Source organism: Bison bison, unplaced genomic scaffold, assembly GCF_000754665.1.
Source record: "Bison bison bison isolate TAMUID 2011002044 unplaced genomic scaffold, Bison_UMD1.0 scf7180017864531, whole genome shotgun sequence".
Lineage (NCBI taxonomy): Eukaryota > Metazoa > Chordata > Mammalia > Artiodactyla > Bovidae > Bison > Bison bison.
This window is the reverse complement of record NW_011495081.1, coordinates 10780198-10803508: the sequence shown is the minus strand read 5'-3', so window position 1 is coordinate 10803508 and position 23311 is coordinate 10780198. Positions and strand designations below refer to the sequence as shown.

The 23311-nt window shown below is 40.7% G+C and overlaps 1 protein-coding gene across 4 annotated transcripts in view; it reads right to left on the bottom strand.

The window, feature by feature from the left end:
• Positions 1-10056: 10056 nt before the first annotated feature.
• Positions 10057-23311, bottom strand: part of LOC104982479 (chromosome unknown open reading frame, human C11orf74) — a 66200-nt gene continuing 52945 nt past the window's right edge. For 3 of the 4 annotated variants that reach the window (XM_010831873.1, XM_010831872.1, XM_010831874.1), the window contains 2 exons: positions 19804-19946; positions 10057-10652 (listed from right to left, as the gene is read on the bottom strand). In XM_010831873.1, coding sequence (XP_010830175.1) covers positions 10494-10652; positions 19804-19946 — 302 coding nt within the window. In that variant the 3' untranslated portion in view covers positions 10057-10493. The remainder of the gene's footprint in view (positions 10653-19803; positions 19947-23311) is intronic. The other variant, XM_010831871.1, reaches the window with a different exon arrangement.

Here is a 23311-nt window from a genome sequence, read left to right as displayed (position 1 = left end):
TCTTTAAAAAGAGCATTTGTATAGACCTGAAAAGTATTATAATTACATATCATGTACCATAACCTTTATTACTGACTTGCCATTATTTTGATACTAAAATGACTTCCTTTATTTCTTCTTACAAACTTTACTTACATTAAAATCACATTGTTGGGTTTTCCTCCCACCTTTGTACCAGATGGAATTACTTTTTCTAATTGTTCGCTCAGTAAATCAACATTCTGGTGCAGCTTGTGCAGACATTTTGGGTTCCTTTTTTATCATAAGTTCAGTGGGCTAACAAATCATGACATTATTTCTTTCTATAACAAAATGTAACAAAGGAAGTAGATTATAAAGAAACATTAGTTGAATGAAAAAATCTTGATGTGACCCACTTTTGTGGCACACATCCTAGATTTTGTAATTAAAGGAAGCCAGTGATGAGAACCATAATATTTAAGAAACCTGCTTTCTAAATAGGCATGAATGAATGAGATTTAGTGTTTGGGCAGGGAAACAGTGTTCACAAGGCAGAATGTGACAAGTAGCAACAGTGTCATAAAATGCTATGGAGGTTTCAGTTCAGTGCTCAGTCCTGACTCTGCGGCCCCATGAATCGCAGCACGCCAGGCCTCCCTGTCTATCACCAACTCCCGGAGTTCACTCAGACTCACTCACATCAAGTCGGTGATGCCATCCAGCCATCTCATCCTCTGTCGTCCTCTTCTCCTCCTGCCCCCAATTCCTCCCAGCATCAGGGAGGTTTCAGGGAAGATGAAATTATACCTGGTTGGAAGGATCAGAAAATTTCACAGAGGAAGTGACCCCTGGGGTGAATCTTAAAGGATGAGTAGAAATTCACTGGGCAGAAATGAAGGGTGACCATCCAGAAATAATGAACAATAAGAAGAAAATCAAGAAGGTGGAAAGGAACATCTGGGAACCATGTGTACTGAGTTTTGTCTGTGTCATGGCCAGACTAGGGAATAGGGCCTTGTACGTTAAACTGAAAAGGTTTTTAACAATCAGTAGACAATGAGCTGGTACCCCACTCCAGTACTCTTGCCTGGAAAATCCCATGGACGGAGGAGCCTGGTAGGCTGCAGTCCACGGGGTCGCTAAGAGTCGGACACGACTGAGCGACTTCACTTTCACTTTTCACTTTCATGCATTGGAGGAGGAAATGGCAACCCACTCCAGTGTTCTTGCCTGGAGAATCCCAGGGACGGCGGGGCCTGGTAGGCTGCCGTCTATGGGGTCGCATAGAGTCGGACACAACTGAAGTGACTTGGCAGCAGCAGCAGACAAAGAGCAGCTAGTAGTGGTTTTGAAAAGATTGCAACACAAAGATGAATATGAAAGCAATGTGCAAAACAAGCTACAGTGAAAGAATAGAGGCATTTAGGGACTAATTGGGAAGTAGGAAGGATTCCAGAAGGAGATCAGTAACAATGAAGTCTTGAATAAAGGCCAGGAGGATACAAAGGAGAGATTGGAACCAAAAGGAAGTATAGAGGCCAAAACGATACTCAGGCAACCAATGTGGTGCCATAAACAGAAATAGGAACATCAGGAATAGGAAAGGGAGGTGCTTCAGAGGATGGAATGCCTAACACTGAAAAGACACACATTCCAGAGACCCAGCCAGAGACCCAGCACTTAATGTATCACTTCCCTCTCTCAGTGTCAGGCAACCTAGAACTTACTCAGCCTCCACTTGTTCACCCCTGAGGCTTTCTACAACATGCTAGGAATACCCAAGACCCTCCTGACATCTCCATCACCTCTGCTCATTCAGTGTCATAAACACAAGCGCTTCCCCTCGAGGGGCACCATGTTCAGCCTTACCAAGGATGAGATGCTACCTTCATTCACACAGTTCTAATGGTCCAGTCCTGAAGCAGCTCTGGCATGCTGTCCTAATCAGTCTAGATGTGGTTTTGTGGCATCTGTCCTTATTTTCCTTTTCATGAAAATGGCTTTACTATTTAGTGGATTTTTAAAATAAAATGCAAAAAATAAAAGTATATGCATCTTGCAATAAAAAACATGGAAAATAAAATTGAGGAAAGTCTCAGAAAATAGAGCAAAAAGAAAGAAAACAAGAGAGTACAAAAATATTAGAGTAGCATCTAAGAAGTTCGATATCCAAAAAGCAAACATTCTAGGAAAACAAAGAGGAAATGGAAAGAAGAAGGTCATCAAAAAATAATTCAAGGCAATTTCCCAGAACCAAGGATGTAGCTTTCCAGACGAAAAGGCTACTGAGTGCCCAGTACCAAAAGTGAAAACAGACCTGTGTCAGCAAAGATCACTGTAAATTTTCAGAAAACAGGGGATAATGAACTCACAGTAACTTACACAGAGAGAGAGAATGGTAGAAAAGCCCTTTACAGTGCAGCCTGGCACACCCCTCCAGCAGAGCCTTTCCCCAACATAGTACAGCCCTGGCCCCTCTCCACCCGTCTCCCCTCAAATATTAATCAGATTATGTCCCTCCTCTGTTTACAAATCTCTTGTGACTTACATGACACTAAAATAAAAAGTAATGAAAACAAAGCAGTTAGGCTTTAAGACCCCCTCTACAATGTGACGACTCTGGTGAGCATTAACATTTTTGAATGAATGGATAAAAGATTCTGCGTTACAGTCAGCTACCAAAGTGAAATTTCCTTCTTCCTAACTCACTCTTTAAGTTCTGTTTCCTTTTCCCTTCCAGTTTTTTTCCCTTTCAGTCTTTTCTTTTCCAGTCAGCAGTCCACACTTTTTAATGCAGAATGTTGGGAATACTGGTATTATATCTCATGAATGGCTCCCAAATAGGGTTTTCAATGAAAGAAGTCATAACAAGGTTTTAAAAGAACAACTGAGAAGTCAGTCAAGTTCCCATGTGAGCCACAATTCTCCATGGGGTTAGGCAAGGCAAAGAAGGAACAGGGTAAATGGAATAGTTCTAGTCCATATTCACATTGGCCATTGGATAATCATCATGAGTCTAAGAAGTAATATATTTATATAAAACATATACATATATATTATGTCTTGAATATAAAAGTGCTCAATAAATGCCTAACCAAACCGAATTGATGAAATGGACCTCTCGGTTCTTCTTCAAACTTTAGAGGTTTGATTCATTCAGTAAATACTTATTGAACAACTACTATATTGCAGGCCCTTTTCAGGTGTTGGGGCCATGGCAGCAAAAAGGCAGAGGAGCTCGGTACCCTCTTGCAGTTCATGATCTAATGGGAGAGTTCGTTAAGACATAGACAAGGTAAGGTAAAGGGATGCACAGTGACAGGGTGAAGGCTGTGAGAAGAGGATTAGACAGACTGGTCAGAAAGAGACTCTGGAACACACTTCACCGAGACCTGAATAAAGAGAAAGAGGAGCCACACCAAGAGCAGGGAAAACCAGGCAGAAAGAAGAGCAAGAGAAGAGCACAAAGGTGGAAACAAGGTAGAGTATTTGAAAAACAAAAAGAATACAAACTGGTTAGAACATCATTTAAAAATGCTGCTGCTGCTAAGTCGCTTCAGTCGTGTCCGACTCTGCGACCCCAGAGACGGCCCCCCAGCAGGCTCCCCCGTCCCTGGGATTCTCCAGGCAAGAACACTGGAGTGGGTTGCCATTTCCTTCTCCAATGATGAAGGAGGTACAAAATGAGATTGAAGAGGCCCCTATGGAGGGGCATAGGATATATGGGCTGGGTAGGCCAGGGTGAGGTGAATGGATTTCTCTTCTGCTTATCAGTTCAGTTCAGTCACTCAGTCGTGTCCAACTCTGCGACCCCATGGACTGCAGCACACCAGGCCTCCCTGTCCATAACCAACTCCCCTTTATTCAAACTCATGTCCATTGAGTTGGTGATGCCATCTAACCATCTCATCCACTGTCATCCCCTTCTCCTCCTGCCCTCAATCTTTCTGAGCATCAGGGTCTTTTCAAATGAGTCAGCTCTTCGCATCAGGTGACCAAAGTACTGCAGTTTCAGCTTCAACATCAATCCTTCCAATGAACACCCAGGACTGATCTCCTTTAGGATGGACTGGTTGGATCTCCTTGCAGTCCAAGGGACTCTCAAGAGTCTTCTCCAACACCACAGTTCAAAAGCATCAATTCTTCAGTGCTCAGCTTTCTTTATAGTCCAGCTCTCACATCCATACATGACTACTGGAAAAACCATAGCCTTGACTAGATGGACCTTTGTTGGCAAAGCAATGTCTTTGCTTTTTAATATATTGTTTAGGTTGGTCATAACTTTTCTTCCAAGGACTAAGCGTTTTTTAATTTCATGGCTGCAATCACCATCTGCAGTGATTTTGGAGCCCCCAAAAATAAAGTCTGCCACTGTTTCCACTGTTTCCTAATCTATTTGCCATGAAGTGATGGGACCGGATGCCATGATCTTAGTTTTCTGAACATTGAGCTTTAAGCCAACTTTTTCACTTTCCTCTTTCACTTTCATCAAGAGGCTCTTTAGTTGTTCTTCACTTTCTGCCATAAGGGTGGTGTCATCTGCATATCTGAGGTTATTGATATTTCTCTCGCCAATCTTGATTCCAGCTTGTGCTTCTTCCAGCCCAGTGTTTCTTATGATATACTCTGCATATAAGTTAAATAATCAGGGCAACAATATACATCCGTGAAGTACTCCTTTCCCAATTTGGAACCAGTATGTTGTTCCATGTCCAGTTCTAACTGTTGCTTCTTGACCTGCATACAGACTTCTCAGGAAGCAGGTCAGGTGGTCTATTATTCCTATCTCTTTAAGGATTTTCCACAGTTTGTTGTGATCCACACAGTCAAAGGCTTTGGCATAGTCCATAAAGCAGATGTTTCTCTGGAACTCTCTTGCTTATGGAGACATATTTTTCTAGGAAATTCCAAGATTGTCTCTTTCACGTCATTTCCCATGCTATTGTATTCATACACCTTTCGCCTCCAAGAAACAAGCCAATGAAATGAAATTTTTTTCCCTTTTTCATATTTTAATTCAATCATACAATTACTATCACATAAGGAAAATTTCTTGATGAAAGAACTAAAAACCCTCTTGATGAAAATGAAAGAGAGTGAAAAAGCTGGCTTAAAACTCAACATTCAGAAAACGAAGATCATGGCATGTGGTCCCATCACTTCATGGCAAATAGATGTAGAAACAGTGACAGACTTTATTTTGGGGGGGGGCTCCAAAATTACTGCAAATGGTGACTGCAGCCATGAAATTAAAAGATGCTTACTCCTTGGAAGGAAAGTTATGACCAACCTAGACAGCATATTAAAAAGCAGAGACATTACTTTGCCAACAAAGGTCTGTCTAGGCAAAGCTATGGTTTTTCCAGTGGTCATGTATGGATGTGAGAGTTGAACTATAAAGAAAGCTGAGCAGTGAAGAACTGATGCTTTTGAACTGTGGTGTTGGAGAAGACTCTTTAGAGTCCCTTGGAATGCAAGGAAATCCAACCAGTCCATCCTAAAGGAAATCAGTCCTGAATATTCACTCAAAGGACTGATGCTGAAGATAAAACTCCAATACTTTGGCCACTTGATGTGAAGAACTGACTCATTTGAAAAGACCCTAATGCTGGGAAAGACTGAAGGTGGGAGGCGAATGGGGACAACAAAGGATGAGATGGTTGGATGGCATCACTGACTCAATGGACATGAGTCTGAGTAAACTCTGGGAGTCGGTGATGGACAGGGAGGCCTGGCGTGCTGCAATCCATGGGGTCGCAAAGAGTCGCATACAACTGAGCAACTGAACTGAAGGAAAATTTCTTTTTTTATAAGAGGATACAGCTCTATCTCATTCATGGGAAAAGACATTTTTTGATGAAGGAAGCAAGAAAGTTCAATACCAGATCTAAATATTTTTTTCTCCTTCTTATGTGATTCCATATAAGATGGATCCTGCAGTAATAAGACTGCCCATTGAGCCACCACACAGAACAAGCTAGGGCTGGTATTGCAGACTTGGAGTGAACTTTTCTCCATTCCAGCTAGTTTGTGTAGCGACTGCCACTTCATTTCAAGATACTCAAAATTTTCATGTTCTCCCCTACCATTTTGGTGCATACCTGCAGGAGCTTCTGCTGATCTTCTACTCTTTCTTACTCTTATCCTAAATCCCACTACCTAATCCAAGTAAGGATCATTCATACATACACTTGTAGGCTTCTTCTAAAGGCACTTGGTTAGGGTTTGCCAGTCAATACAAAATGAACCATTCACATCAATTCAAGGGATCCATAAAGATGAAAGTCATGATGGAGTTTTTACTAGTTAGGGCAAGAGTAATGGTACAGTTGAGACAAAACTAATTCATTCAAAGGCTTTAAGGAACCTATTTCCAGTGTCATTTTTGCCGTAATGCACAACTGCCCCAAATAATGCAAGAATCAAAAAAAAAAAAAAAAATTCCAAAGGGAATGAAGCTAATGATATACCAACTCTACAGATAGAATGCTCTGCAGTAACATGCATCTGCCATCTACCACCACCCCCACCCCACCCCCAGTTAATGGAATACTCTGCCAACATGTAATTCTTTTTGAATAGTTGCTTTCGTTTCTTCTATTATAAAACTATTTAAGTTTATAAAATGGCCGATTCATGTTGATATATGGCAAAAACCATCACAAAATAATTAAAAAAATAAAATAAAATGGTGAAGGCTTTTATTTACAATACCAAAATGCTATATATATGTGTGTATATATATATAGTCAAAAGAGAGTCTCTGATCTTGTGAACAACTATAACACACTGTGGTTGTTAAGTTAGCATATGTATAGACTGCCTACTAAAATACTGTCTTAACCTCACAACAACACAATATTGTAAAGCAATTATCCTCTGCTGCTGCTGCTGCTGCTAATGTGTCCAACTTCAGTCGTGTCCAACTCTGTGTGACCCCACAGATGGCAGCCCACCAGGCTCCCCCGTCCCTGGGATTCTCCAGGCAAGAATACTGGAGTGGGTTGCCATTTCCTTCTCCAATGCATGAATGTGAAAGTCAAAGTGAAGTTGCTCAGTCGTGTCCGACTCTTAGTGACCCCATGGACTGCAGCCTACCAGGCTCCTCCAGCCATGGGATTTTCCAGGCAAGAGTACTGGAGTGGGGTGCCATTGCCTTCTCCAATTATCCTCTAATTTAAAGTAAATTTAATCATCAAAAAATACATTGTCTTAACCTCACAACTGCTCCCTTATGCCCACAGTGCACCAACCAACAGTCCCTGAAAGTTCCACCTTCCAACCTCTCATCAGATCCACGCCCCCATGTCATGTCCACCTCCCCTGCCTTGGTTCCAGCTCTCATCTCCCACGTCAACCACTCTAACAGCCTCAAATCAAAAGGTCCTATTGATTCTTTCCAACCAACCTCAAACCTCTCCTCCTCTGTGAATATTCCCCACCTCTCCAGGGTGGGGAGATTCAGTAACTCTGATTTGCTTCACCCAGTAGCTCTTAGTACACACCACTCTTACAATACTGATTATACTCTACTGCAATGCCATCAAATAAAAATACACATGCCACAAACATAATTTTAAATGCCCCAATAGCTTCATTAAAAAGGCAAAAAGAAATTGGTAATTTTCAACAATATATTTTACTTAACCAGATACATCCAAAATATTATCATGTCAACATGTAATCAATACAAAAAACAAGATATTCTATAATTTTTCATATTAGTTCTTTGAAATCCAATGTATGTTTTCCCTTTACAGCATATTTTAGACACTAAGGTGTTATCAAAAATAGTTGATCTGTATTTAGTTGTCATAAAAGTTACAACTGAAAAAAGTAGATTCACACACCCAAGTTGTTCCAAATGAACTTGAGAGTTTTATAATAACTGCATCAAATATCAACTTTATATTTTAAGTTAAAATTAACATCCAAAATCAGTTCCTCAGTCACACTAGTGGCTAGTGGCTATGAGGTTGGATCATGTAGCTCTATGGTAATTATTTGCATATACATTTGTCCTTCCCACTAAATCAGACTATATCTAATTTACCTATATCCTCCTCAAGCATAGGCTTGCCACATATATGGTGTTTCGTGAAAGTTTGTTGACTAGACAAAGAAAAACGGACACGGAAATCACCTGACTATAGCAACAATAAATCAAGGAAATTCTTTTGTAAGGAATATGAATGGCAGTTTTATGAATATACACACACATACAAGCACAGGCTTGTATTAAAAATAATTATGACTAAGTACATTTGAAATTGGGGCAGCCACTATGGAGAACAGTATGAAGGTTCCTCAAAAAACTAAAAATAAAGTTGCCATATGATCCAGCAATTCAATCCCTGGGCATATATCCGAACAAATTATACTTCAAAAAGATACATGCACCCCAATGTTCATTGCAGCACTATTTACAACAGCCAAGATATGGGAAAAGTGTAAATGTCTACCCAAAGATGAATGGATAAAGAAGCTGTGGTACATATATACAATGGGATGCTACTCGGTCAAACAGAGAATGAAATAATGCCATTTGTAGCAACATGGACAGACCTAGAGATTCTCATACCAACTGAAGCAAGTCAGAAAAAGAAAGGTAAATATCATATGACAGCACTTACATGTGGAATCTAAAATACGACACAAATGAACTTATCTGTGAAACAGAAAGACTGACAGCACTTATCCATGAAACATAAAGACTCAGAAAGGCTGTCTGCAGAACAGGCGTGTGGTTGCCAAGCATGGGCGTGGGGAGGGAAGGAGGAATGATAAGGAGTTTGGGATTAGCAGGTGCAAACTATTATCCACGGAATGGATAAATAAGGTCCCACCATACAGCACAGGGAACTATATTCAATACCCTATAATAAACCATAATGGGAAAAAAATAGGAATAAAATACATACAGAGGAAAAAAGGCTAAGTACATTTGATTTGTTACTGATTCCTTCAATAACAAAAATCACTTCATATATACTATCCCCCTTCTGTGCCCTCACCCCCTTTTTATCCTCCCTTTAAAGCATTCATGGGTATTGTACACAATTGGCACTTCATAATAGTTTTTACATTCGCTGGTTGCCTTCTCTATGTCTTGCCTTCTCAAATTATATTTCAAACTTCTGGAGATAGAGATCATTCCTTGTACTTTGTAACTATCCTTATACATGGTTGAATGGCAGTAATAAAGTACAAGAATTTAATATATGACATATAATCAATTTTCAGATGCTTTCCTTTTCAGTAAAGTCTTTCCCAGTCAATTCTCGAAGCCCAGCCTCTCAGCACTCACATCCATATCACTGTCTCTGGATACCTGGCACCTGGGACCTACCACATGACCAGTTCTTCTCCAGGCTTTGCATGCTCAATTGCCCTTCCTCCCCAAGTAGGTAGGGTGAAATTTCCAGTCAATGTCACAATACCCTCATTACCTTCTTGCAGTGCTCTCACCAGATAGACCCTTCTGTAGGTGCTGCTTCCTGTTCCCATTTGCCACCTCCATCTCCCCCTATCAGCCATGGATACAGCCAAGTGACAGAAGAGAATTCTGTAAGGATAGAGGCTCCCCTGGTGGCTCAACTGGTAAAGAATCTGTCTGCAATGCAGTAGACTGCCTGCAATGCAGGGGACCGGGTTTCATCCCTGGATCAGGAAGATCCCCTGGAGAAGGAAATGGCAACCCACTCCAGTATTCCTGCCTGGAAAATTCCATGGACGGAGGAGTCTGGCGTCCATGGGATTGCAAGAGTTGGACATGACTGAGCGACTAAACTACATAAACCATAGAGAGCAGTTTGGTTTTGTTAGACGCATCGCCTGGGCTTCCCTGGTAGCTCACCTGGTAGAGAATCCACCTGCAATGCAGAAAACCACAGTTCCATTCCTGGATCAGGATGATCCGCTGGAGAAGGGATACGTTACACACTCTAGTATTCTTGGGCTTCCCTGGTGGCTCAGATGGTAATGAATCTGCCTGCAATGTGAGAGACCTGGGTTCAATCCCTGGGTTGGGAAGATTCCCTGGAGAAGGGAACGGCTGCTACCCACTCCAGTATTCTGGCCTGGAGAATTCCATGGACTGTATAGCCCATGGGTCACAAAGAGTTGGACACAACTGAGCTATTTTCACTTTCACTTTTCAGACGCATCGCCCTACTGAAAAGATTGGTGGTATGGGCATGCTCAGTTGTATCCGATTCTTTGTAACCCCGTGGATTGTAGCCCCCCAGACTCCTCTGTCCATAGGATTTCCCAGGCCAGAATACTGGAGTGCCGTTCCCTTGTCTAGGGCATCTTCCCGACCGAGGGATTGAACCCACATCTGCTGCGTCTACTTGCATTGATAGGCAAATTCTTTACCACTGCGCCACCAGGGAAGTCCACTGACAAATAACCCTATAAATCAATGCACACACATACATTTACATAAAGGGGATTACAACAGGTTTCTCTTTTAATTTCATGTTGCTTGAATAAGAACAAAATAAAAATAAATGTAAAGAGGTCTGGGTGGATCAGTCATGGGGGTCCTCTAAGTCTGCGCTCTTTGTCTTCTGCTTGGATAGCTCTTTGATGGCATTCATCTCTGCAGGAGTGAACTTGGGGGTTAGCACCACCGCATCGTAATCGAATTCTTCATCAAGCGAGAAGGGCTGAACTTCGTCTCCAATGATCTATAAAAGGTAATGGAGGAGGAAAATCATATATAATCATTGTAAATGAAGATAAAGCTGAAAACATAAACTCCCTATTAATATTTAATTAAACTTTTTTTAGACTTCAGCACTCTCAGCTGATTAAGCTGTTTTTAAGTAAAGGAATAAATTCAATTATTCAATTTGACCTAATTTAGGCCTTTTAATATGCCCCATTTGTACCATCCTGCATTGGAATGAATATCATTAGCTAATTCCACCCACGGCAAGAATCAGAAAGTCTCTCTTGCACACATTCAATACATTTTTACCATTTGTAGCATAAGGGCTACATGCATATGGAAAAAAAAACTAAGTTTGCTGTTGTTCAGAAGCTAAGTCCTATCTGACTCAGGGTCTTTTCCAATGAGTTGGCTCTTCACATCAGGTGGCCAAAGTATCTGAGCTTCAGTTTCAGCATCAGTCCTTCCAATGAGTATTCAGGGTTGATTTCCCTTAGGACAGACGGGTTTGATATCCTTGCAGTCCAAGGGAATCTCAAGAATTTTCTCCAACACCACAATTTGAAAGCCTCAGTTCTTCAATGTTCTTCAGTGTTATGGTCCAACTCTCACATCCATACATAACTACTGAAAAAACCATAGCTTTGACTCTATTCAGACCTTTGTTGGCAAAATGATGTCCCTGCTTTTTAAGAGTTATATTCAAATGTAAGAAAATAAACCCTAAGATTTTGTTCAATCTTAAAGACATTTTTATTTTTAGTATTTACTAAAAAAGACTTGTATCAAAAAAACATTCATTTTTTAAGATAAAAATACTCTATGCTTAACATACTTCTTCAGATAGTACTTGGGCCAATAACAGCAGGAATTAAAACACAGTGTCCCCCTTAAATTAAAAAGTCTAGGATCCTTTCTTCCCACCAAGCATTTTAAAATATTACAGAATTTATTTGCAACTCAGAGTAGCTGCAAAAAGAAATAATAATTTTGTACCTGCTTCTTCATAATCTGTGAATTTTAAAGACTTCCTAAAGGAAGGTAGTTTAAAAAGTGTATTTTCCAATAAACAAAAGAGAATGCTTTAAATCTCATTGTATTACCCGTTAGAAAGCCTCTCCAAAATCAAATGGCGTGTGATACTATGAGATCACCCAGTACTTCTTTGTAGCTCTATATTATGTATGATGATGCTGAAATAATTGAAAACTATGGCTTATGCAAGAGTAAAAAAAAATGCCCTGAAGCTATAATCAGCTTTAAATATTCTTGCATGGAAAATTATCTCATCGAGTGGCTTTTGCAATGTTCTTGAAAATGGAGCATCTCACTCAGAAGCTGTGTGCTGTTTTCAAAGATGCGAAGAAAAAAAAAAAAAAACATGAAAAGTAGGTATCACCTATCTGTTTAGCAAGTTGCATTCTGTAGTTGGGTATACGGTACTAATAGCAAACACCCAGCCATCTATCATCCTTTCTTAGTAAAACCAGCAAGAGAACAAATTTCAGAGACTTGTTCATTTCCTCTTTATTAGGAAGTATCTGTGCTTTCCTGACAACAGTAATGATGGGACCTGTCATTGAATGAGTTCCCACCACACGCCAGCCCCAGTACTAGGAACTTTGTGGGAATTAGCAGTAATCTTCAAACAACCCATTTTACAAAGCTCTAAGAGGTTAAGTAACTTATCAAGGCTGTACAATTAGTAAGGTAGAGAAGCAAGATTTGAATCCCAGGTGATCTGTAGATAAAGCTGCCACCTTCTCAACAAAAAACACCAGTAAAGATCAACCTTGAAGTTTCACTAAGCCAATCACGTCTCTTTGGGAGAAAAGATCTTTTCTAAACAAGCTAAACAATTCTCTCAGTCTACCATAAAAAATGCACTCAAGGATCCACATAATACTGTGACTGTCTTTAAAGGAGCAAGTGTATACAGGAATCAAATCAGTCTGCTGAGTGGTTGATCTGTCCATTCTGGTCACTTTCTGAAAATTAAATTTCTCATCGCCAGTGGGGTAATAGGGCTAAGACCAGCTCAAGTGAAGAAACGTGTACACAATGACATAAAACGCTCATTTCCTGAACAGAAGCAGCCTTACCATCTCCAACTCCGGCAGTGAGCACTGAGGCCTGCAAGCCTGGTCCTGGCAGACAACGAGGAGGAGTCCCCTCTCTGCCAGCTTCTGTCTGATGGGATTCTTGCTGCCCTGTAGCCTGGTTAAAGGCCTGCCAACCACATGTCCACCAAGATTCCAGCTGCCCACTGCACTAGGACTTTGAACCCTGTCCTGAGGCCCCTAAGACCTGCCCAGACTTCACCAGCCACTCTCAATAGATGCAGTCACTCTGCCTTCACCTACCTGGAAAGCGGGTGCAAATTCAACAAATCTCTTTGCTGAGCTAAAATCTCAGCAAGATCATCCTTCTCGAACTCGTTCACACCACATGAACAGCCCTCACTTGCCCACCTCCCTCCCCTCTACGTGTCCACTCCATAAACAGCTATTGAGCGTTAAATGTGAACTGGATACTGAGAACACATAAAGATGAAGAAAAGGAAAATCTGTGTCCACGAGGTTTTGTAACTTCAAGGAGAAGAGAGAAGTAAGGGAATGACTTCCTGATCATGCTCCATGCTCCCCAACAGAGGGATGCAAAAGGGCTACACAGGCATGGAGGGTGAAGTGCTGAAGCTTAGCTTACTTCCACCTGAGCACGGCCACTCTCCAGAAAATCCTACTCGACTCCCCACTCAACATCCTAGTCAGGACCCACCTTGTACCAGCAACCCAGACAGAGCAAGGCTGGTGTGTTGAATTTCCAGACTCTCTTGACAACGGCTGACTCCCACAGTCAAAGTTAGTCCTTTCTCCCAGGTACGGCCCAACCCATCACCCTCTTACCACTCTTCCTTCCCAAGGGACCCAAGACACCTTTTGGCCACAATATCCAACATTATGGAACTGGAGATATAGAAATTAATCTTTAAGTGGAAAGTTTTTATTTTCTGTAAGTTATTTCTCATACACTTAAATTTTTCTCTATTATAGAGCACAATTTCCTTCATCAGCTATTTGGTATTAACTTAAATGATGCCAAGTTTTTAGCTAGCCAATAAATATACAATGCCAATGCAAGAATTATTCATTTATAGTACACTTAAAAACATAACAGTATACTTAAAAATATAAATGTCTTCATTAGAAACTCAGTTATTAACAGCAGCTCTTATTGTTAGATTAATTCCTTTAGGCAATCAGTTAAATGCTGACGTATATAATAAAAGAAAGAAACCAAGGGTGATAATAATTTCTTATTTACAATGCCAAAATATGATACTCAAGACATTTTAAAACTGTTTGGGTGTATCACTGTCACTCTGTACTGCAAGGTGGCCAGTACATCTCGGGATCAAAATATCAGAGGAATAGTCTCCTGCAATCATTCAGATATATTCCATTCTTTCCACGGATGTTTATTAAAATCTAGGTGCTGCGCTGGGTGCTGAGGATACAAAGCTGCAGACTTGTATGAAATCACAGAGAAATGATTTAGATACATATATGAACAATCATAGTAAAATGTAGTAAGTATACATGGTATAGTTAGGAGGGACTAGGAAAGAGAAAGAAAGCCTAACCCAGCCTAGATTAGAAGGCCTTGGGAAGGAATCAGGGGAGGCTTCCTGGAAGAGGTGCTATCTAAGCAGAATCTTCAAAGGTAATATTATTTAACAAGGTGAGGGAAAATGATCTGAGGACAAACGCAGGTCTCATGAGCAGAGGAGGCCAAGTAAGAAAGACACAGAATTTCATGTATGTAGATCTACAAGTAGGTCAGTGCTGTCAAAGCAGAAAATGTCAGGTAGAGAGCAGCAGAAGACGAGGACAGTGCCAGATCACGACAGGCCAAGTAAGAAAGACACAGAATTTCATGTATGTAGATCTACAAGTAGGTCAGTGCTGTCAAAGCAGAAAATGTCAGGTAGAGAGCAGCAGAAGACGAGGACAGTGCCAGATCACGACAGGCCAAGTAAGAAAGACACAGAATTTCATGTATGTAGATCTACAAGTAGGTCAGTGCTGTCAAAGCAGAAAATGTCAGGTAGAGAGCAGCAGAAGACGAGGACAGTGCCAGATCACGACAGGCCAAGTAAGAAAGACACAGAATTTCATGTATGTAGATCTACAAGTAGGTCAGTGCTGTCAAAGCAGAAAATGTCAGGTAGAGAGCAGCAGAAGACGAGGACAGCGCCAGATCACGACAGGTCTTGTATGCTGCTTTTCCCAGAGATGATGAAAAGTCGCTGAAGGATTTTTTTTGAAAGCAGGTAGATACCTGGTCATCTATGCATTTCAAATAAATTCCTTCCTTCATTCAAATGCTAACTGAGACAAGTGCTGGGGACGCAGGTGTGGTGCAGAGAACAGGATGCCCTGCCCTCCTTGAGGGTACATCGAGATAAGTCACTTTGAAGATGGAACAAAGGGTAGGCTTGGAGTCAGGAGTCAGCTGAAGCAGTCCAGACAAGAGACAATGAGCACAGGGCACTGAGAGCAGACGGTTGAAAATTTTAGAAAAGCTGGCAGCACTTGCTGGCTAATTTGGATATGGGAAGGGACAAAGGACAGAATGCAGGGATGGAAGCAGATAAAGATAAGTTCAGTATTTAACATGCTGATTTGAATGTACCTTAAGGAATCCAGATAGAATTGTCAACAGGCAGCTGAACACACAAACCTGGAGCTCAGCAAAAGGTCTGAACCTACAGAAATACAATTTGGAGACAGAAGTACAAAGGGGAGTCACCTAGAGACAAAAACGGATCCATGTGTGCAAGTGGGAAGAGCTGTAGGTTTAGCATGGAACCCTGAGGAACACCAGCTCCTAAGGGGAGCATGGCAGGAAACCCCCAAAGGAAGCAGGGCAAGAACACCCACAGAAATACACACAGGGAGAGCCAGGAAGAGAAAACCAGTGGACTGTGAATGTCAGGCAAGATCAGTGGTGAAAACTGCAGTAGAGAGATCCATTAAAGACAGAAAAGTGTCCACTGGCATTTGGCAATAATAAAGTGCTCAGTAGCTTTATTCTGAATCTATCCAGGCAGATGATCAGCACAAGGACATTTTGCAATGAACTGAATGAGGAATGAGGGGAAAGGAAGCAGAGACGACCAGGGGAGCTAGATCTAACGGTTTCTGAAGTCTACATGGAAAGTGAGAAAAAAGGACAATAGCCAAGAGGGGTCCAAGGTAAAGGGGAGGATATTTTTCCTTAGTTTTCTTTCATTTTGTTAAGAATGGGAGAGACTTAGACGTGTTTACATGTTGAGGGGAATGAACCAATAGAAAAGGAAAAAGAGAATGACCCTCACCATCTTATTATACCAGAAAGTCACTCCTGGTAGCTAGTAAAGTTTTTTTTTTTTTTGCTCATTCAGTATTTACTACGTCTTCTACAGGCATAGCACTGAACTCAGCACTAGTTCTGACTTTTTTGCATTTCAATTAAGTAACCTCCTTATAGAGACACACACGAGTGAATGTAGAGCCTTCTAAGACAAGGGGCATACATGTAATTCAAAGTGTACCCTGATGTACCCTGCAGTTTAGAAGACTTCGCTCTGATCTTCAAAATGACAGCTTTTCAGCCACAGTAAAGCTGCAGTTCTATTTATGCATTTCAGCTGTTGGCTACTGTGGCACACTTTGGGAATTCTCTTCTTTCAAGTTGGGTTCATTTTCGGGTTCTAAGCTCTAAGGCGCCGAGGTTTTTAGATTGCAAACTGAACTTCTGATTTATTTCAAAGGGCAGAATTTGTGCGATGGGACACCAAATCCCCTGCTACTAAACAGAAAACAACTGTGAATTAAGTTATTAACTTGTTATTTTTGCCTAAGGAGCTGAGAGAAATATATGGATTTCAGGTGTCTAATTTCAAATCTAATTGAAATCTTTTTGTAGCCTCCCAGGGAATAGAATTTTTACACTATTAGAAAACTGCTGGTTTTCTTAAAATTGTTTCTGTGACTTATTCTAAGACGGGCACTGTTACAGGAAGAATCATTTTCATTCACAGAACCACACAGGCAAATTAAAGAAAATAAACTAATGCTCAAATCAATAATAGCAGCATTTAGCTATAGGCTGTCTTGCACAGTAATATGGTAACTCAACTGTCTCTACAGGTGAAAAAGTTGAGAGTCCTATTTTGAATTGGAAAAACAGGCCATCTCCCATTAAAATATTACAAAAGTTTCTTCAATGACCTCTTCTGTACTTTGGGAAGTAGGAAAGGAACTCATAATTTTTCATCTTCTTAATGTGAATTCTTTTTGCTCTATAAAGCTATTCAGAACTTCCAAAATTCATCAAAATAGAGTGACCACGGCAAGAAATTATTCACAAAGGGAAAGTGGAAGGTTCTTGAAAAAGGTTTGACTGTTAAAGGGGAAATGCACATGTATAAAAGCAGTGATAAAATTAGCGAAAAAAATTAAATGGGTTCAGTTCATATCAAGAAGTTATAGATTCTTATTAGGCAATTAAGAGGAAGTCAGGACATCCAGGATACATTTTCATCTTTTGAGACTGACATCACAGAAAGCAACCGCCGTCTCTAGCCCAAAATGGCCCCTTGGTAAGTCCTCACAGGACACATGTGCTGGAATTTGGTGATTATGTTCTTTTTCTTGCACTGCATACTTTAGAATAAGATTAATACTATTAAACCAAGGCAGAGGTGGTGCGGTACTGTGATTCTAGACAGTCCTGAAATGTTTCTCTAACAAATAGTGTCTAGAAATTAAAATCCCACCCACAATATTACTCTGAATATTTAAAGAAACACCAAAAATTATTCATCTATGTCTCATTGTCAGACTTTATTTTTTGGGGCTCCAAAATCACTGCAAAAGGTGACTGCAGCCATGAAATTAAAAGACGCTTAGTCCTTGGAAGAAAAGTTATGACCAACCTAGATAGCATATTGAAAAGCAGAGACATTACTTTGCCAACAAAGTCAAGGCTATGGTTTTTCCAGTGGTCATGTATGGATGTGAGAGTTGGACTGTGAAGAAAGCTGAGGGCCGAAGAACTGATGCTTTTGAACTGTGGTGTTGGAGAAGACTCTTGAGAGTCCCTTGGACTGCAAGGAGATCCAACCAGTCCATTCTGAAGGAGATCGGCCCTGGGATTTCTTTGGAAGGAATGATGCTAAAGCAGAAACTCCGGTACTTTGGCCACCTCATGCAAAGAGTTGACTCATTGGAAAAGACTCTGATGCTGGGAGGGATTGGGGGCAGGAGGAGAGGGGGATGACAGAGGATGAGATGGCTGGATGGCATCACTGACTCGATGGACGTGAGTCTGGGTGAACTCCGGGAGTTGGTGATGGACAGGGAGGCCTGGGGTGCTACGATTCATGGGGTCGCAAAGAGTGGGACACGACAGAGCGACTGAACTGAACTGACTGATGTGTCATTAGTTTGCCAGCACAAAAAGTGTTCCTATCATTTTGATTTGAACATTTAAAAATTTTCACATTTTCTGAGAAGAAACTTATACTTGTTTTAAAGATACAATCATATATAGGCTTTTAACTAGTATTTTGCTGGCTATATGGGAGATCATAGAAGTCATTCATTTTTTTAAACCCATCAACTAAAGCCATTTTGTAATAATTTCTATAATGGCATGAGGTGCCACTGACCATTGGCTGGCCCAATAATTTGTATGGTCACAACTGAAGTCAAGAACATGAACAAGTCTTTAAAAGAAGCTGATTCTTACTAGCAATCACCTTGCAATTTTAGCTTCTTAATACTCAGAGAAAGCTCTGTAATTCAAAAAGACACTGAAAAGTGGCTGTCTCAACCCCATGGACTGTAGCCCACCAGGCTCCTTTGTCCATGGGATTCTCCAGGCAAGAATACTGGAGTGGGTTGCAATTTCCTTCTCCAAGTAACCTATTTGGGGGTTCAATATAAGTCTGCAAGCCTCCTAGATAGACTTTTCTGATGTCAGTGAACAAAAGTTCTATTAGCAAAGGGCAAAAATTGAAATGTGTGGATTACTTCTGATTGAATGACTGCTTCCATAACAGAGTATCTTCAGGTGACAAGACTAGTACCTGAACGATTACATAATCAGGAAACACTCTAGTATTTTTATTTGGAATCAATAATAAAGAGCCCTTAACAAATTCTTGTACCTGATCCCCTTTTATGCTAGCGTAAAAAAGGTGATAAAGGTCACTAGCCAGCACCATCAGCGGCCTCGGTTGGTGCGTTTCAATTAAGTAGATAAAGATGAGCTGGAAAGGATAGTAAAAGATGAGTCTCCCTGTTGTGTATTAGGGAGAATTAACATGTGGCAGACTCCATTCTCCCACGCTGGAGGAGCACATGGCTAGATGACATTTCTCAACTTCCCCGGTGACCAGATAGGAACACGGGGCTAGTGGGTTGCCCACAGAGAGCGAGCAGAAATGAAGCGCCTACGTCCTCAGCCTTGGGGAAATGTGCTATCCCCATCCTCTCATCCCCAGCCCCTCCAGGTAGGACAGTGACCTGACCTGAAACACGCACATGAAGACAATGTCCTGAGGGGCAGTGAGATCCAGAGAGAAGGAACCTGGTGGGCCCCAATGACTGAAAACAGAACCACCACTTGCCCACTTTAAAGGCTCTCTATAGACTGTTACGGGAGAGAAATACACTTCTGTCTCCTTTCAGCCATTGAATTATTGTTAGGGTTCCCTACTATAGCAGCCTGGCCTTACCCTAACTAATGCAAAATGTTTATAGAAACTTGGAAACAATAATAAAAAGAAAAGAGGCTGGTACAGACAAAAAGAGGTAAGAAATCTGTCCATCCTATCTGTGGATTAGTCCCCAGGTAGCACCGTCCCGCAGCATGGCAAACATCATGACATAAAAATAGCTTCTGAGTAAAAATATAATTGCTTTCTGTGTGTTCAAAAGGGATTATACACATTAGAGAGAGATGACAGGGAGAGGGACCCAATTAAGCAACCTGAATTCTACATTTTCCCAAACCTGAGAAAAATACAGGCACACACGGGTATGGTGGCATTTCTCTGAAAGGACCAGTTATAGAATTGAGGCAATTTCAAGAGCCCTGAATTCCCTGGGAAGTACCTCTTTGCTTTGTTTATCTGCTGCTTTCACGATGGGTCGGGGCTTCATTCCAGGGGTGACAGGCTGGACGGCCACAGAAGGAATATAAGAGGGAACACTCAAGCTCACTTCCTGCTCCACTTGTCCTGGAAGCAGCAGCACATCTGTTGAACACAAAATACATCACTCGATCCCTTCACCAAGTCCACAATTGACCTAAACCATCAAGAAGCCTACGGTAGTCAAAAGAATGAGCAAATATACTCAAGTAAAGTAGGACCGTTTCACAACACCTGTTCTCACTGGGGAACTTGACTCAAGGGTGTCTCCCTTCTAGAAAATAAAAGCTGCTGCTGCATTAGTTTTCCTCTGATTGTTGCTATGTTAACAACCCATCCAAAAGGTCTGGGAGAAGTATTGTCTGGGGAACAGCTTGATCATGCCTTTCAACCCAACTTCTACTTCTATAGGAAACTAAGTCCAGAAGATGCTACTTTTGTCTCATTTTGCCATATTTTCCTAAGGGGGGAAAGAGAAAGAAAATGGAGTGCTGATTTCATCCTGTAACAATATGGCAATATTTCAAAACAACATATTAAAAAATAATGATGCCAGAAGGGAGGAACTTTCACTTGCTGCAGAAAAATGAAATAATCCGTCATACTCAGAATGCAGGGCCTCATTTCCAACACTTGCAAACAACAATGTGCTCTGTGTTTCCAGCTTGTTTAGCACAAAAGCAAGAATTCAAAAGCCAATCCTGGTTTTCTGATCAATCCATTAGAAGTAGATGTGTTCCTTTATTTTTTTTTTTGCACATGTGGCAGAATCATTGATGCATCATGGACAAACAATGATCTTCCACAGCTCTCTTTGAAGACAGAGAAACAAATAGAAGCCCAAAAGGATAGCTCCTTGGCCTGTTTCTGCAGGACCAGAAGGGCTGCTGGAGCCAGCCAGTAACTTGCAGCTGGCGCAGGATGCTGCGGCCTGATACTCAATGATGATCCTAATTAAGACACTAATTAAGTTCTCAGTGGAAGTGATTAATTAACAACAGGTATGCCTTGGCTGTTGCCAATGGCAGCATATATGAGGAGATAACTGAGCAGGTACTGCTATTCAAAAACGGAAACAGATTTGAAATACATCTCTCTCCACTGCAGATACCACCTGGAAGCTTAAGAATTTTGTAATCATGTCTTTTTTGATCCCTGAGTGAGGAAGATCCCCTGGAGGAGGAAATGGCAACCCACTCCAGTACTTTTGCCTGGAAAATCCCAGGGACAGAGGAGCCTGGCAGGCTACAGTCCATGGGGTTGCACAGAGTCGGACACAAGTTAGGGACTGAGCATGCATGCATGACTATGATTAATTACTGAAATCGTAGAATGTGACCTGATTAATTAGGGGAAATAAAAACAATAATACTAGCCAGCCTTTTACATGCATTAACTCAGCTAATCCTCTCAACAACTCTATTATTTCCTGTTTTACAGGCAAGGAGCTCTAACACCCAGAATCACCGCACTCAAGGCGCCACAGCTGCAGCCTGGCTGCAGAGCCCTGTTCTAAATCCAAGACGTCACATCAGAAACTGATTTTTAAGAAAGCAGTTTCATCACTTATGTTATTTATATCTACCAGGTTCGTATCTCCAAACTCAGGGCCAAGAAATGTCACTCTGATAAGCATGTTCACACGATTAGTCAGCAGTCAGTGTGTTCACATGTTTTATAACCAGAGAAGTAATACTTTTAAATACTCAATAAGGCTGGTGGAAAGACTGGCTTTCCCTTTATGAGTCCAAAGCTAAACTCCTTCACTAGTTAGGGGCCAGCCAACAACAGAGGCAAGGAGAGTAAGGGTCAAGCCTCTTAATATGAAAAACCAACATCTACCAGACCCACTGGCTGCCAGAGCAAACATCACTTCAAATGTGAAATCAAAATCAATTCTGCTTTCCGAGCTATTTAAGATCCGACTGACAATATTGTGCACCAAGGAGGATAACTCTGCCATTCCTTTGCTGAAATTCTTCACATCCCTCATATATTTGCAAAGAAGGTTGGATTTTCAGCAATAATGGTTTCCTTCCTAAAAAGCCCACTGCCATGGGAACAGTTCTTTCAGACTCAGTATCCACCACATTCCACATTCCTGTCATTTGTTTCTCCAGGGTAAAAGAAAAACGCACAAACTTGCATAGTTGTTGGAGTCTAACACAGCACCTTATGTGTAGTAAATTCAACGCATACTTGCAGAAAGGGAATGGATTTCCTGTATCTCAACTTTTAAATTGAACAGCACGTATAAGTCTACCTATCCATAGAATATTGGAATGATACAAAATATGTAAAGTCCTTATCCTCGCAAGCTAAGTTTTTTTTACAGGGATATGATTTTTACACATAAAATCACAGAACAGTCAACACAAAACCTGAACTGCTTTACCTCTAAATAGGACAGATTTATAAAGTGGTGAAACCCTTATGGACACGAACAGTCTGATAATAAGTAAGTTATAAAGAAAGCTACCTTGTCCTTTACCCATTTTATAGTCACTGATGGGGCATTTATATATTCATTCTCTGAGAGGGAACAGGATTGTATTCATTGATGATGAGGAATGGAATTTCTGGAGATCTCTAAAGCTTTTTAGACTGAAATCTGATCTCTAAGACACTTTTGCTGCTGTTGTTTAGTCACTGACTCACATCCACTCTTTGTAGCCTATGGACTGCAGCACCAGGCTTCCTTGTCCTTTACTATTTCCCACAGCTTACTCAATCCAGGCTTACTGTTTCTACAACAACTAGTTTTTTCTTAACTATGGATAAATACCACCATCTTGACTGATGGGCTTTGTCGAGTTAAGGCAACTCTCAAAAAGGAATCTTCATGTTGGATGGCAAGCCTGGTTGAAAGCATTTCAATCTCTTTCTCAGCTACATAATAAGAATGCTCAATGTTTATAAAGTATCTGTTTCTGCCATCTGCCTTCCTATATTTAACTGATGACCAGCAAGTCAAAGGTAATACATTTAAAAGTAAGCAATCAAAAAAAAAAAAAAGGTAATCTGATGTCTGATAATCTCGACAACAATAATACTTAATCTGCCTATCATATTTATAAGATCAACCAATTCATTCCTTTGTTGACATGTAGAAATAGCCAAAATTTCCTGAAATTTTGGGCACTCCTCAAGACCAAAAAGGATACACATAAGAAATGAACTGAGGCCTCTTATGCATATGGATTACAGCTATGATAGTTTATGTCAGAGTTTCTTGTTATTAAAAATTTTTGAAGACGCAAAGAGCTTTTTTTGTGGGAGTTATATCTAACAATATTCACCGTATTAGAAACTGAATTTTCAAATATTTGACTTCAAATTATTAAAATAATACAATCATTATTAAAATAAATACTTTAATTTTAAAAAGATATTTTCCAAAAGCAAAGATAATAGAAGAGAAGCATTGTTTTACATTTGCTGAATCTTTTAAGTTCTTGTCTCAAGTAGAA